Source organism: Netta rufina (assembly GCF_964035555.1).
Source record: "Netta rufina genome assembly, chromosome: 3".
NCBI classification, from domain to species: Eukaryota; Metazoa; Chordata; class Aves; order Anseriformes; family Anatidae; genus Netta; species Netta rufina.
In genome coordinates this window covers 36,604,843-36,619,252 of record NC_140125.1, presented here as the reverse complement: position 1 = coordinate 36,619,252, position 14,410 = coordinate 36,604,843, and the positions used below count along the sequence as shown (strand labels likewise).

Sequence of the window (14,410 nt, the reverse complement as noted above, 5' to 3'; positions counted from 1 at the left end):
AATTGGTTTATAGGCCAGTATGGGACCAATCCTTGGCTCCAGTGGATGTGTGCTACAGGCTGTGTAAATGAAAATGAGAGACACAAATGCATGAACACTTCATAATATAAAAATCCAAATAGGAAATTTTTGTCTCATACTTTGCCAGAGAGAAATGAGAAGAGAACAAACAAAAAACTGATTGTTGGCAGCACTTCCAATTGTATAGGCTATTTTTTTATTTGCTTGTTTGTTTTCCCATGAAAAAGTCTCTTATTACTTTTGAATGCATAAGAATCTTAGCAACTGGTTGTAAAAACAAATCAATTTATTTCTCGTATTTTGATTTTTAAGCCAACTTTACATGCAAACAAGGAATTTCAACATTTTATTTGCATATGGCACTGGTGGTAGCAACAACATCTAAAAAAATTATGTACATTTCAGTAGTATTTGCAAATTATTTTATTTTCATATATGTACCATTAATATGCCTTCATCTCAAGTGTTCATTTCTAAATTCTTGTGACTAGAAGCACTTGTGATCACTGTCCTTTGAAGTAATATGCTGAACCTCTGTGATTTAGTTATTTGATAGTACTTTTCTAATATTTCTCTTAAAATAGCAGTGTAAGGTAGAGACAGTGGCCTCTCAAGGGTGTGCATTAATTTCAAAACTATAAAATCTTTGAGAGATATTTCTGAATACTCCAATTGTGTGTACATTTAGCATTTGTTTTTCCTCTAATGAAAAATTAATTTTATTATTATTTATTATTATTTAAAATTAATTTTTTTAATTTTAGTGAGGAAGGAAATATTTTACAGCATGGTTTTATAACTATAATTCTCCATTGTTTAAATGTGGAAGACAGTGCATGTTACACAGTATTTGTTCCATTATTTAAAATGTTTGAAGTACACATGGGACAAGCAGTAAGATTTTGGCAATGTTTAAATGTGTTTTTTTCAATAAAGAATAAAATTTTTAAACACTTAAAGATAGTTGAGGGGAATGACTTGTGACCTCTGAATTGGACTAAATCCCCTCCCCCCCCCCCCTTTTTTTTTTTTTTTTTTTACTGTCCATTAGTTTCCTCATGAATATATTTAGAGAGCCACTGGTAGTGTTTGAATGCATTGTTTCTTGATTAAATTTGAAAAACAGATTTTGAACACATGAACATACCAGATTAAATGACACTTTTGCCAAGAAAGCATGCTATCCATGTTAGAGCTATATTCTAGGATGAATTACAACTTTATGCTTTGCAAGATTGCTCATTGGTATGAGCTGTCAAGTCATTTCCACCCTTGCAAACCTGCTCTATGGTATCATCAACAGCAAAAGGCATCACCATTTCAGCACAGGTGTTTTCATTTCAGTGCATGGTAAAACAATCAGTGTGTCATACATACTGCTTTGAATAGCCCTTAAAATGCTTTGGGCTTTATATGGATAAAAGTCACTGTATAATGTAAAGTATAATAATATTCTCACTAGAGGATAATAATTACTTTAAAAGCTACCTCAGTCACCAGGGCCTAACTGGCAAACTGTACTTGTAAATATGCAAAAGGTAAGAGATGAAGTATTGGTTTTGAAATTGGGGAAGTGTGAGATTACAATTATTTTCAGCCTGATTTTTATAGCAACAAATTTGCAATTACAACTGTGATAAGGGTACCCAGATACTCCTGAAGAGCCACTGCACTTAAACTGTATCATTAGAAAGGAAACTAAAGAAATACTGAAGTCTCAATCATCTATCAGGTACAGAGGTAGGAACCTCCTATTCTTGAATTTACAAACCCTTCCACATAGCATGGTTCTGTTGGAACTTGAAGAGTTTATATTAATTAGACAGATGTATCCACTGCTTTTCAACACAAGAATCTCTGCTCCATCAACCTTGGAGAGACTTGTGATGTCCTGTACTATAAACCAATAATGCGTAAACATCAGAATATTCTAATAATGATTTTAACAAGAAAAACTGTGTGTGTTAAATTGCTTAATTATCATTCTTATAGTACACAGCAGCTCTTTTCTTACCATCTGACCTATAAAATGACTAAAGATACCATAACTCCTTTATGCAGCTGTCCATCTGATAGTAGCTTGAGATGGGAAAAAGTCAATTTGATATTTACGTTGTTATCAGTACTTTCTCTTTTCATTTGGTCTTATTCAAAGACCTCAAAAGAAAAGAAAAAGAAATAGAGGAAGGAGAAATGTTCCTCAAAACAAAATCTTGTGCCTTCTCACTGAGACATTCTGTCAAGAAAATTGGAGTACTCTGGATCATCATTCCTTCATTTATGCCTTGGCTAGTCACTAAATCACTCTTACAGAGAAATCATGTTCTTCTGATGTCTAAATATTTTGGTTCAAATAAGGAAAGGTTCCACTGAAATGGTATAAACAACCAAGTTGAGATAGTTTGCAATAGGGCCTGAATGACTGCATTTATCACCTGTGAAATCTTGTTGTCCCAACTGTCCTGCACTCTTTTCTCTGTTTTCTCAGAGTACATTTGGCAGCCATAATCGACACATTTTTCTTCCAAATAGTAGCAGCTTCTGTTGTTTTCAGTGGTTGTTTTCAAGCTTCTATTTAAGAAATTTCCTCATCCTTAGGGTTTCAGTTATTAAGAACTTTATTTAGGCCAGTAGCTTCCTGTTTCTTACTTTTCTTCTTAGTGATAACAACATTTGCAATACCAGCTGCAACATACAAAAGATTTGGAAAGTACATAAATTATAGTATTAGGAGGAACTCCTGCAGTGTTTATTTGGATTTAAGGTAGATAACAATTCGATTAAGATGGATTACTTGTGTTTTAGCAACTTCTGGACATTTCATGAGGTTTTATTCCTCGACAGAAACATCCAAATTTGATGCTTCTTGCAATATGACTGTACAACAGGTTTTCATTTAATTAGAAACCACCTTCTTGCAATTGCTGTATGAATAGATGTAACGGTTTCAGTTACAAAGCTTCTATACACTTTATTTAATCTCAGCAGACACAGGTATGCCTGTGTAAAAAAAGGAGAATAGGCTGCATGTCCTTGTATGTATTGTATGTCTTGTATGTATTTTCAAACATCAGACCAAACATTGTTGCTTTACCACAATGTGATTTTGAAAAATACGTTATTGAATTCCTCTTTTACTGTGCCAGAAATGGGCAGCAACAGATGACCTGGCATTAATTCCTTTGTATTTTTCACATGATATCACAAAGAATCTGCAGTCTGCTTATGTGGTTTATGATGTCACAGAATTCCTGGAAAAAATTATTTCTTTGTAAGTAACTGCAGCTCATCTGTTATTCTATATATAGCCTCCACAATAGCAACCATCTGCTGAAAGCCAGACCACTCCCTTCTTTTTTTTCCTTCATCACATCAAATTAGCTTGAAGATGATTTCATATACATATGTTTAGAATACTGCTAACAAAGCCAAAATGAACTCCAAAAGCCACCAAGGGAACCTTTTACTAGACTATGAGACACTGTCCAGAAGATGTATTTATTTATTCTGTTGTTTTCAGACTTTCTGAACAGCTGAATGGTGATAGTCAGAAGTTGCATATATGACTGCAAAAAAAAAAAAAAAAGGCTTTTTTTTGGACTGAAGATGTTGACAAGTTGCAGCTTCTGTTGCCTTTTGCTTTGTCTACTTGTATGATGAAAGCAGCAAGGCATGGGGGATTATGACTGCATTTATTATTTTGTAATCACATCCTATTTAACAGTTTACATTTGAATTGCTGTATGTTTCCTTCAAGAGTTCTGATAGAGCTTCCTATATATGAAAACTGCAAAGTGGAGATAAAATCATATTGTAGAAAGGTGTATTGTTTAAAGCATGGTTCCACTCTGAAGAAGGATTTTAATAAATGGTGTTTTAGGATTCTAGCCAATGACTTCCAAATCAACTCCATTCATTTTAAGTGGCAAAAGAAGTAGTAGAGAGAAAAGCAATGGAATTTCCAATGGCCAGTAGAATCTGCCTGGAACATGGAAAATCAAGTTGTGTTTTTCCATAGACAATAAATTACTAATATGTCAAATATTGCCCTGAGCTAACGCTTGGTATACTCTGAAACCTTTGGTGTCCTGAAATTATTTTCTTTAATGCTTTTTTAACTTTATTAGCCTTTGCCCAGTTTAATCAGGTATTACTAAAAGCACAATTTGAAATACATGAGATTTTACTGCATAGTGAAACTTAAAAGAATGCTTATTCTGAAATATGCTAATTTCTCCTGCTTCTTGCATAGATTTAGCAGCTTTTACTTAACTCTTGTGCTTCCGTAGGCAGACTTGTACTGATATTTGGTCTGGCATAGACTTGTCTGCACTACAGCGTGACCACTGCCATGACTTTAGCAAAGAATGTCCTTAAATATTAATTCTGCTGTGGATTCTGAGCTGGAAAAAATAAGTATCCAATCCTGCTTTGCAGAGCTGCAAGTAGTAAAATCATAGCTCTCCTAGTAAAATAAGTAAAACTGGCTCAGATTATTCATGGCATCAGAAATGCTGAATAAAGTACATTGAAAGAGCTTATAACCTTTTCTTAATGTAATTGCATTTTAGCTATGTTTGGGAGAATTTTCTTGCTCTTCAAAGCTTGAAGGGCCTATACCTTTCCCTGAACCTGTTTGTTTTTGTTCCCATGCCACTGCCGCTTTGTTTGCTAAGCCTTGCCCCAGAAGGCAGCATATCATGTAACAGCACTCTGATGCTCTGTACAGCATTGTGAAATGATCCTTAGAAACCTGGAAGTTAAGTAGAGCCAGTGGTTTGCCTATATTATTCCAAAATTCCTCATCTGTATAAACTAAATGACCCAAACTCTTCTCCTTCTCCCTCTGAGTTTGGCCTTGCTAGGAAAAGCAGCCCAAAATAAAATAGTGCTAAGGCTGTAATTTTATTGCATATTTTTCACCAGCACTACAAGCTTAAGGTATTCCTGCGCACCACTTCTTGTTCACACTGTCTGCGCTGCCATTTTCAATTACTCTAACAGAACTGCTTCACACAGCTGTACTGTGATTGCATCAGGAAACCGATCCAGGTTAAATATCTATGGTTTGTAGTCTTTTTAAGCTGGATCAGTTCCCAAAAACAGTGCAGTTGTGTTGGCACCATTGAGGAGCAGCAAGCTGCACCAAGGGTGGAGACAATTGCTAGGAAATTGAACAGGAGACAATTCATTGAAGAGGTATGGCAGTTCAAATTATTCCTCTTAACTTGCAGTCTTTCTGTTGAGAGCCATACCTATTGGATAAAAAAAACGACGCCTTCAATACCTGCAGGCTATTTCAACATGTAGAATGTTTCATACCAAAGCAGACTATGGGGGGAAAAAAAGTAATATGTTGTAATATCTATTCAGAATCCCAAGGGATACCAAAATGAATAATTACTCCAGCCTACTAGAGCAATAACATACAGACGAGATTGAACTGTGCAATTTAACCAGGACTTTTTAGACCTTCTTTCTCAAAGGCTATAATAAGTACAGATTTAGTTACTAACTCAGCATTTATTTGTTAATTTATTTCACTATTTAATTTTTCTGCAAGTCAAATATTTATACTCAGATAACAATGTTGTCATACTTGTAATAGTTTATAAATGAAAATACTATTTGTATAACAAACCTTTAATCTCAATGCACATTCTAAAGCTTTAGCCATTTATGAGGATAATAAGGGATTCATTTTGTTTTACTACTAAAGGAAAGAGTTTTTAGATGCTTAAAAGATTTTTATATGTTATTTTATAAAAAAGAAAGATGCACGTGTAATGCTATCTGATCATCTGAAGTCTAAAACAAAATATCTGAGCGTTGCTTAAATTTTTTGTTTGGAATTTCAAACATATTGAGAAATCCACTAAATACATACAAAATGAAGTAGTAAGTGTCTAAAAATTGACCAATAGTTTCCACGTGTGTAGTTAAAGAAGTATGGCAGTAGCTATTCCAAATATACATATATATATATATATATATATATATATATATGTATGTATGTATATATAAAAGCCAAACCTTTGGTGAAAATTCTGTCATGACACAGAAAATTCTAAGATATAAAAAGATGAGCAAGTTCTGGTGATTAGAATGAAAACCATAAACTATATTCTGTGCAGAGTTTTATTTAAGAGATCATCATGTCAAGAAACTGAAGCACTACAGGTACATATCTGTATATTAAATAAGTTATTCCCCTGTGTTTTTGTAATTTTCTGCAAATACTAATACTTCTATATTTTGCCAGTAGGATTTAATAAACCATCAAATCAGGTAGTTAAAATGAAGCTTCATTATACTTTTGTTGTTACGCTTCACATTACAGGTATATATGTCTTGATCAACCTATTCACAACATACATTTATAATTAGTGTTAGGATATGGTACGTAATACGACGGACTCCACAAACAAGCATATGAAGAAATAGGCGTCAAGCTAAGCTGTAAAGAATAATATGCCAATATACACCAAAGACAGTGTACTCCGTGTTTCTAGTTAGATTGGCCATAGTACTTCATAATTATTAATGTTCTTTCCAGTAGTAATGTCTATGAAAAAGTGTTATTGTTTGAAATATTTGTTATTCATTTCCATGAATTTTGGATGAGCTAGAAATATGCAAACTAGATAAAGAACTGGTTATGCAATTTACCAGAATCACTTCTAGGACTTCTGTTGTTAAAGAAACTCATATACCTGCTCCAAACTCTGGTGAGAAATAATAATGTACTTAATACTATAGTACTTTTTTATACTAGCAGATTTATAGCCTTTTTTTTTTTTTTTTTAATTAGTGTCTTATGCTCTTATGGAGAAGATAGTGAGGGGAAAAACAGTGATGAGAACAAATCAAAAAAGGTTTATGAAGGTTTAGTGAAGTTTTACAGTCTTTAAAATTTTATAAAAAAGGCTTAAGCTCAATAGTTTTCTGTGTTCCCTCAAGATATGTTCATTATACACTTTAGATTTCAAAGCAATTTTGACTTTCAAATTGGTTTGACTTAAATAAAAATAAAAATAAAAAATAAAAATAAAAGGGAAGAGGGGAGGGAAGAGAGATGCATAATGAAATCAGGAAGATTGTTGACCTTTTGGAAATCAGGAATTAGTAAGTTCCCCTCTGATCTATATGCTCTTTTCTAGGAGTATTCATCAGTATGGTGATGCCAGCTGCTTTGATGATGTCCCCACTGTTAGAGTATCTTGAAAGAACCATGATTGATTGCTTGCTTGCAGTACAATTTGTCTGGATTAATATTATCCAAGCATTTGGCTAGAAAACTTTGTGTTCTTCTTTCATATTTGTTACAGGTGAAACAGCTCACAGATTGGATAGGTGATTTCAATTTCCTGATTTTCAAGCTATGAAAAGCTAAATTTATATATTAAATGAACATTAAGTACTCTTAATTTCTTTTAATTGTAGACACCAATGAATCAAGCCTCAACTCGATCTCACTGCATTTTCACTATTCACATCTCCAGCAAGGAACCTGGATCTGCAACCATCCGACGTTCCAAGTTACACTTAGTAGACCTTGCTGGATCAGAGCGTGTTGCAAAGACTGGAGTTGGAGGTCATTTATTGACAGAAGCCAAATATATCAACTTATCACTACATTATTTGGAACAGGTAAAATTCAAATATTATGAAAAATTTTCCCTTTACTCCATTCCTTATTAGCAATATGCAATGTTTTTGTAATCTTGATTCCCATGTTCAGTTAATCTTAATACTATGTGTTTATTGCACTTTTTAAAATATGTTTGAATTGATATCTCCTCATTTGAAATAAAATAGTATTAATTCAGATAAATCAGGTTACATTAGATATACAGGGTACTGTTTCAAAAATAGGTTTCTTGTTTGATTTGGAATTCTAAAGATATTAACAAGATTGCAACTGTATTTCTGTTAAAAATTTTATATGTGATTTTCACCTGGTCTCCTCAGTGAGAATCAGAATGTATCGAGAACCATTGTACTAAAGTGACTGTTTTTTATTTGGTTCAAGTGAGCACTGTAATATCATGAAGTTTTAGTCTTTTCTCTCATCTGTTGTTTTATTCCACAGCCAATGAGAATCTTTGATCTCTTTGAGACAGAAGTTATCTTTTTTAATATATTGATGGGGTAATTGTCATGATAGTTTTTATACCAATAGGATTCACAGGTGCAACTGTAATAAAAATAATAAATCTTCATAAATCTTTGTCATTCAGCTACTGATACTGAAAAAGATTTAGCTTGTTGATTTAAGGTACGCTGAAATCCCTATCCTCCTTTCAGTGTATATGATGGTTAGCAATTGTTAAATGTACATATGCAGAAAGGTTCTAAGAGTTCCTTTCTTTACAGCCATTTGGAGCTTCTAAGAGGAAAGAAAAATATACCAACTGGTATTCTTGTATTGTATTACAAAAAAAAAAAAAAATATTGGGAAAGCTGAAAAGTCTCACTTGTGTGCTATATTTATTTGCAGTCAAATTTCAGTATATTTTTTTTGTTCGGACTTACAGGGAAGTAAAGAAAAATAGTTCGGCTAATTTTACTAAGGAAGTGGAAAGATACCATCTCTGTGTGTCTACTAGTCACACAATTAAAAAATGAACTCATGAACTTTTTGCCATTTTTTTCAACTTTGCTTTTTATGTTTCCTCTTTGGGGAAGGCAAATTTTGAAAAAGCAGGCTCATCCTGAGTAATGTCACTCAATTTTTGTTAAATAGAAACAAAGGAAGAATTAAGAGTGTGTTGGGAAGTTGAACGGAAACTTTGAAGAAGTAGAATTCCAGTAGAAAGCTTTAGCTAACAGTTTTGATGGTGTGTGTTTTTTTAATATTATTTTATTATTATTTTTTTCCCTCCACTGATCTCATATAATCATTATTCCTTCAAAACTAGAAGAATGCAATATTACATCTTAGAAGCCTAGTAATTTCAGTGAATTGTGATAAGCATGATGGTGAAGGCTGTTTACATTCATTACTTTCTTCTAGTATCTCTCTTTTTTTTTTTTTTTTTTTTTTTTATTCCACCAGGTTTATACGTTGTCCATATTCCATAGCACTCCTTCCTTTCAGGTGTTTCTTTTTTGGCTTAGCATTTGTAGCATTGTTAAAAGACATTTATGTTTGCTTATAAAAACTTTCTGCCCATTATATTTAGTTCTGCCTGATCTTCTGTAACCTTTTGCATTCTAATGCTATAAAACTCCAAGCAAGGGTAAGAAACACATAGTAATCAATGAAATATATTTTGTGTATACTCTGCTATTAAGATAGAATCACTGATTTTTTTTTTTAAGTGTGGATTTCAGACCTCCCACCTGTTAGATGAATTACTTTCTTTCTAAATTTGAATAGGTAGTATTGTTTTCATAGTCTAGCAAACACTATTTCTGTTGACAGACATTTGTTGTTTTTGGAGCACTGCTAGAGAATACTGTACATTTTTGAAACATTTCTTTAAATTCTTTCATATACCACAATATGAAGGTACATGCTGATCTGTGAAGCTGTCACTACTTAGTGGGATAAAAATAAAATTAAAAAATGCTTAACTGAAGTTCATAGTTGTTCTTTTCAATTTATACTCCAGTACACGTGTTATTTAGTAAAATTTACAGTTGAGGAAGTACTTTAAAAAAGGAGATTTTGTGTGTGTCTATGTGTGAAAATTTCTTCAAAATTATAGTTAGAAAATATAATCAACCATTCCACTTCCTGGGAAGAATTTTTTTTTTTTTTTGCGTGTGTTGTATTTTTCATTTAACAAGAAGAAATTTGTTCAATTTAATGTACTCTAGAATCAGAGTTTTTTCACCTGTCAAAAGAGAAATTTTAAGGCACAGCAGGTGGCAGCCAGTCATTTACTATTACACTGGATTTATTTTCATATCTTCCATTTGTTAAAATTTCACCTTAAAGTAAAATGGCTGTATGTCAGTTATCATAAGCAACAAGGGTAAATGATTCAAAAATGAAATTTGAAATCATACAAATTGTGCTTAGGATCTTTTTATTTATTTATTTATTTACTGTATGATTTTTATGTATTTAAAATGCAACATTCCAATGAGCATCTGTGAGGTTGAGTTTAATAACCTTCACAGTGTATTTTGAGATACTCATGTTTGAAGTACTACAGAAGAGAAAAATATTTACATTTTGTCATGCAACTTTTAACTCCTCTTGTAGAATAAAAACAATCGGAGATAAGCAAGTTGGGTTCTGTTTGGAATTGCATATCATTAATAAAAAATGTTTACTAATCCTGAATAAAAGATGACTGAAGACAGTAAAAACAATATTTTTGTTCAGTAAAAATCAGGTTATTCAATCCTGACCTTGCAGTGACTAATACTAAACAAGTCAAAATAAGCTTATTTACATTATCAGCTGTTTAGTTATGATCTACTGGTGTTTTAGTGTTGAGTTATTCCATTTCTAAACACTTTGCATAACGGTTATATAAAAATGATTTGAGTCAAGATGAGAATGGGAACGCAGTTCTGTATTACCACACTTAGTCTTATCTTAAGGTGTTAAAATAACTTCAAATAAATCAATCACATTTTTTTAACTAGGTGGCCTGTATGTCTGGAGCAAAATGAAGTCCTGATAGTCTTGTGCACCTGATCTACAGTAGCAGTAGAAATGATTCTGTAGTGCCCACAGCAATTTGGTACATGGTTACTTTTAAAAGTCCCTACTACCACATCTGGGTAGCTTTTGTTGTCTATAAGCCATAGTAGGATGTTTGACAATAACAACTGCATTTTTGCCTATTAATTGGCATTTAAAATATGCTTCATTTAGAGAATACTGAAAATTTTAATTGGTTAATGAATGACTGCTACTTGTACTTACTGAAGCTTTTGTCTGTAAAATTTGAGATCACTGTCAGCTACTTATCCACATTCTGTAGAGAAGGTAATTTTCTGGTTTTGTTTCTTCCTAATTAACATATCCCTATAACTTTCTGCCTTAAATTGTGGTGATTTAAATCATCATATTACAGTTTTGGTTTGGTAATATTGTTAAGGTTTGTTAAGATTCGACCTACCAATGCTTGAAGAAGAAAGAAGAAAACCTCTTTTGATATCAGAAGGGTAATAATACACTCTTGTTTTCTGGTTATCCCATTTAGTTGGCTGTTAGAAGATCCTTGTTCAGATATTGTACAGTGGTCTGTTGTTTTGTGAAAGAATATAATTTCCTTGACTTTCAGATATGTCTTCATTCTATTACAGATTCTTTGATTGGCTTGTAAAATTGTTTTAGTGCTTTAGATTAGGTTTTACTAAAGGGACTTAAAACCATCACCTCCTGTGTTATATGAATCTTGCACATGATACTACAATGGCATGAGAGCTGGTCATGTAGGTTTTCAGTGCCAGTGGTAGAAGGTTCGAATTCTTCCTGGGCTACAGACTTCCTGCAAGAACCTCAACAAAATGTGAATTTCCCTGTAACAGAGTTACTATTTTTAACAGAAATAAGATATCTTCCCTCTGGTTCTTTTCCTATCTTGCCAATTTAGGTAGTAGTCTCTGTGTGGCAGAATCTGAAAGCATACTTATTAATGTATACTCCACATTAGTATGAGGTTTCTGTGCAATATTAGAAACTAAAACAGCTATTGTGTTTTATAAGATATGACATATTTTCATCTAATGAGTTGTAATACACAATATTTTAAAACCTTTATCCAGGAATGTGTTTTCAGTTTCCTTTACAATATAGTAATTCTCATATTATGTATTGGTTCCTCTGAGGATAGCCAATATATGATTTATAGTAATAAGAAATTTTAACTTTCTGAAGACTATTAAACTAGTGGCAACAAAAATGTTACTGCTAAATTTTGTAAAGTAACAATTTTCTTTGGTGCAATATGAACTAAATATGTGCTGGTATGTAACATTTATTGATGGAAAAACAACTCCTAACCATTTAGGATAGCTTGGACAATTCATATAGCTAAAGGTTTTCAGTACAGTGCTTGGCAAGATATCAGCTCAAATCTTTGGTATCTGAATGTATCATGGGGTAATCTAGCTTTTCATTTAATAATAATTAGAATCATAATGTAAACAGCTGAGAAGAGAAGCTGAGAATATTAGGTGTACCATTTCCTTTTTGGCCAAGACATACGTTCTAAACTGAATTATTTCTTTCCAGTAGTACATTGTAATAGTGCACACTTTTATTTGCGCATGTACTTGTCAAGACATTTTCTCGGAAATAAATGAATTGACCCCTTCAAGAACCATGTGCTTTAGGAATGTGTCATTTTAAAAGCATGCTTTAGCAAATGTTGAGGAAGTTTCTTCTTGAATGCTCTCCATATTTTAGCGAATTATTATGCTGAAAAAAATATGAGGAAGATTTTCAATAAGTTACCGTATCTTCGGAGAGTGGTTTTTAGTTTATCATGTTCTGTTTCCATGTTTCTGAGAGGCTGTAAAATGTAAAGCTAAGGTGTGATAAAATTAAATGTATTTGGTCTTTTAGGTCCAATGCCTGCAAAGACATACAAACACACTGACATTTAAGTGAAAATTGTACCAATAAAACCAGAGGCTTTGCACCTAAGTGGGTGCAGAGGTGTAGTTTTGTATTAGAAGTTTAGGTTGCTGAGCAGGTTGTGTTTTTTTTTTAATCTTTCTGTGTCAGGTGAGTTGGTGAGTTTAAAAACATTTTCCATTTTTACTGTTGTTTCAGGTAATAATTGCCCTTGCAGAGAAAAATCGGTCCCACATTCCCTATCGAAACTCTATGATGACCTCAGTGCTAAGAGACAGCCTGGGAGGAAACTGCATGACTACCATGATAGCAACGCTTTCTTTAGACAAAAGAAACATAGATGTATGTTATTTCTGTTTTCAAAGAAAATGTTTTCAGTTGTTAAAAGAGCCTGCACTTTTGACTTTTATTACAGTTTGCAATTCAAGTGTGTATGCTTTCTTTCTCATCCTTACCAAAAAAAAAAAATAAATTACTGTTATTTCCAGGAGATAATTCTGTCAATAGAACTTTCAACACCATAGAGGTTGTTGTGTTATTCTCTAAGTAATCTGAAGTCAAGGAGCAATTGACAAAGGACTTGCACATAGTAATGAATCGTATATATATTTTATTTTTTTTCTGATGTATAAATCTTTGAGTTATAAAAAGATACCTCGAAGGGGTTTTCCAAAGGAAATATATATTGGTAAGATCTCTAAGCAAAATATCGATCAGACCGAGAAAGTCTTGGCAGAACTCCTTTATACTTTGTGGAGTCAAGTTTTTATGGTAGACAATTCAAGAAGTCATGAAGGACAGAAGGAATTAGATGGAACGATTTAGGATTTTTGGATTTTTTTTAAATACTTCTGTATTCCTTTGTGAATTCTAAATAGTTATGTTTTCCTATCTTTATTTAACAAAATATGTTGTCATGTGCATACCTAGAACACTGCTCAAATCCATTTCTAATATAGATATTTCCTGATTTTCCATAACATCAAAGATTTCTTAATGTGAATAAACAAGAAAAAAACCTAGTATGTTTAGGGCTATTTTCTGAAATACAATGGAAAGCATTTTACAAAACTGTACTTCATCTAGTTGAAGACATTCTTTCTTTAGAAAATGGCCTTTGCTTTTAAATGGAAACAGAACGTTTAGAATTGTATTATTATATTATTATTATTTTATTATTATGTTATTATTACAACATAATTGTGCAAGCATGATGTCTGGTTATAAATGCAACTGAATAAGTTTATTAATACTCTTTTTTTTTTTTTTATGACTGTGTGGTATAGGCACACTTTCATACATCAATTCATCGGGTATATCCATCTCAAATCGCAATTTAGGCTTCTATTTTGGGGAATATTTAGGCACAGCAGGTATCCAGAGTAGGATACTGACACCTTTCATTTTCTTGCTTTACCATATGCCATCTACAAAACAAACCTTCTTCAGTCCTCCCAAAAATAAATAAAAAATTTACCCCGTTCCCTGAATCTGATGTATGCAGCTAATATTAGGACAGATGTTCAAGTAATTACTAGACATTTGAAAATATCAGAATTAGGACAGCTGCCTAATTTAATTTGGAGTTCTGTGAGACATTATGCAGAGTTATGTTTGGCTTTTTGTTTGTTTGTTTATCCACTGGATGTACATTTCATTCACAAAAAGAAACACAAGACAGCCTTACCCCACACTATGAAATGAAGCTGTATATTAAAAGCAACTTTCTTAAGGACTTAGCTTTGTCTCTAACAGTGAAAGCAATGAAGCAGAGAATTCAGTGTAAGAAAGGGCACTTTCATGAAGAGGACAAATAGAATATTGGTTACATTCCTAGGTTAT

At 32.6% G+C, this 14,410-nt stretch overlaps 1 protein-coding gene across 1 annotated transcript in view; it reads left to right on the top strand.

Moving 5' to 3' along the window:
• The window catches only part of KIF6 (kinesin family member 6), a gene marked incomplete at both ends in the record, with an annotated part of 172,226 nt that overhangs the window by 37,727 nt on the left and 120,089 nt on the right, over window positions 1-14,410 (top strand). The window contains 2 exons of the mRNA XM_084283351.1: window positions 7,465-7,671; window positions 12,767-12,910. Of these exons, the coding sequence (XP_084139477.1) occupies window positions 7,465-7,671; window positions 12,767-12,910 (351 nt within the window). The remainder of the gene's footprint in view (window positions 1-7,464; window positions 7,672-12,766; window positions 12,911-14,410) is intronic.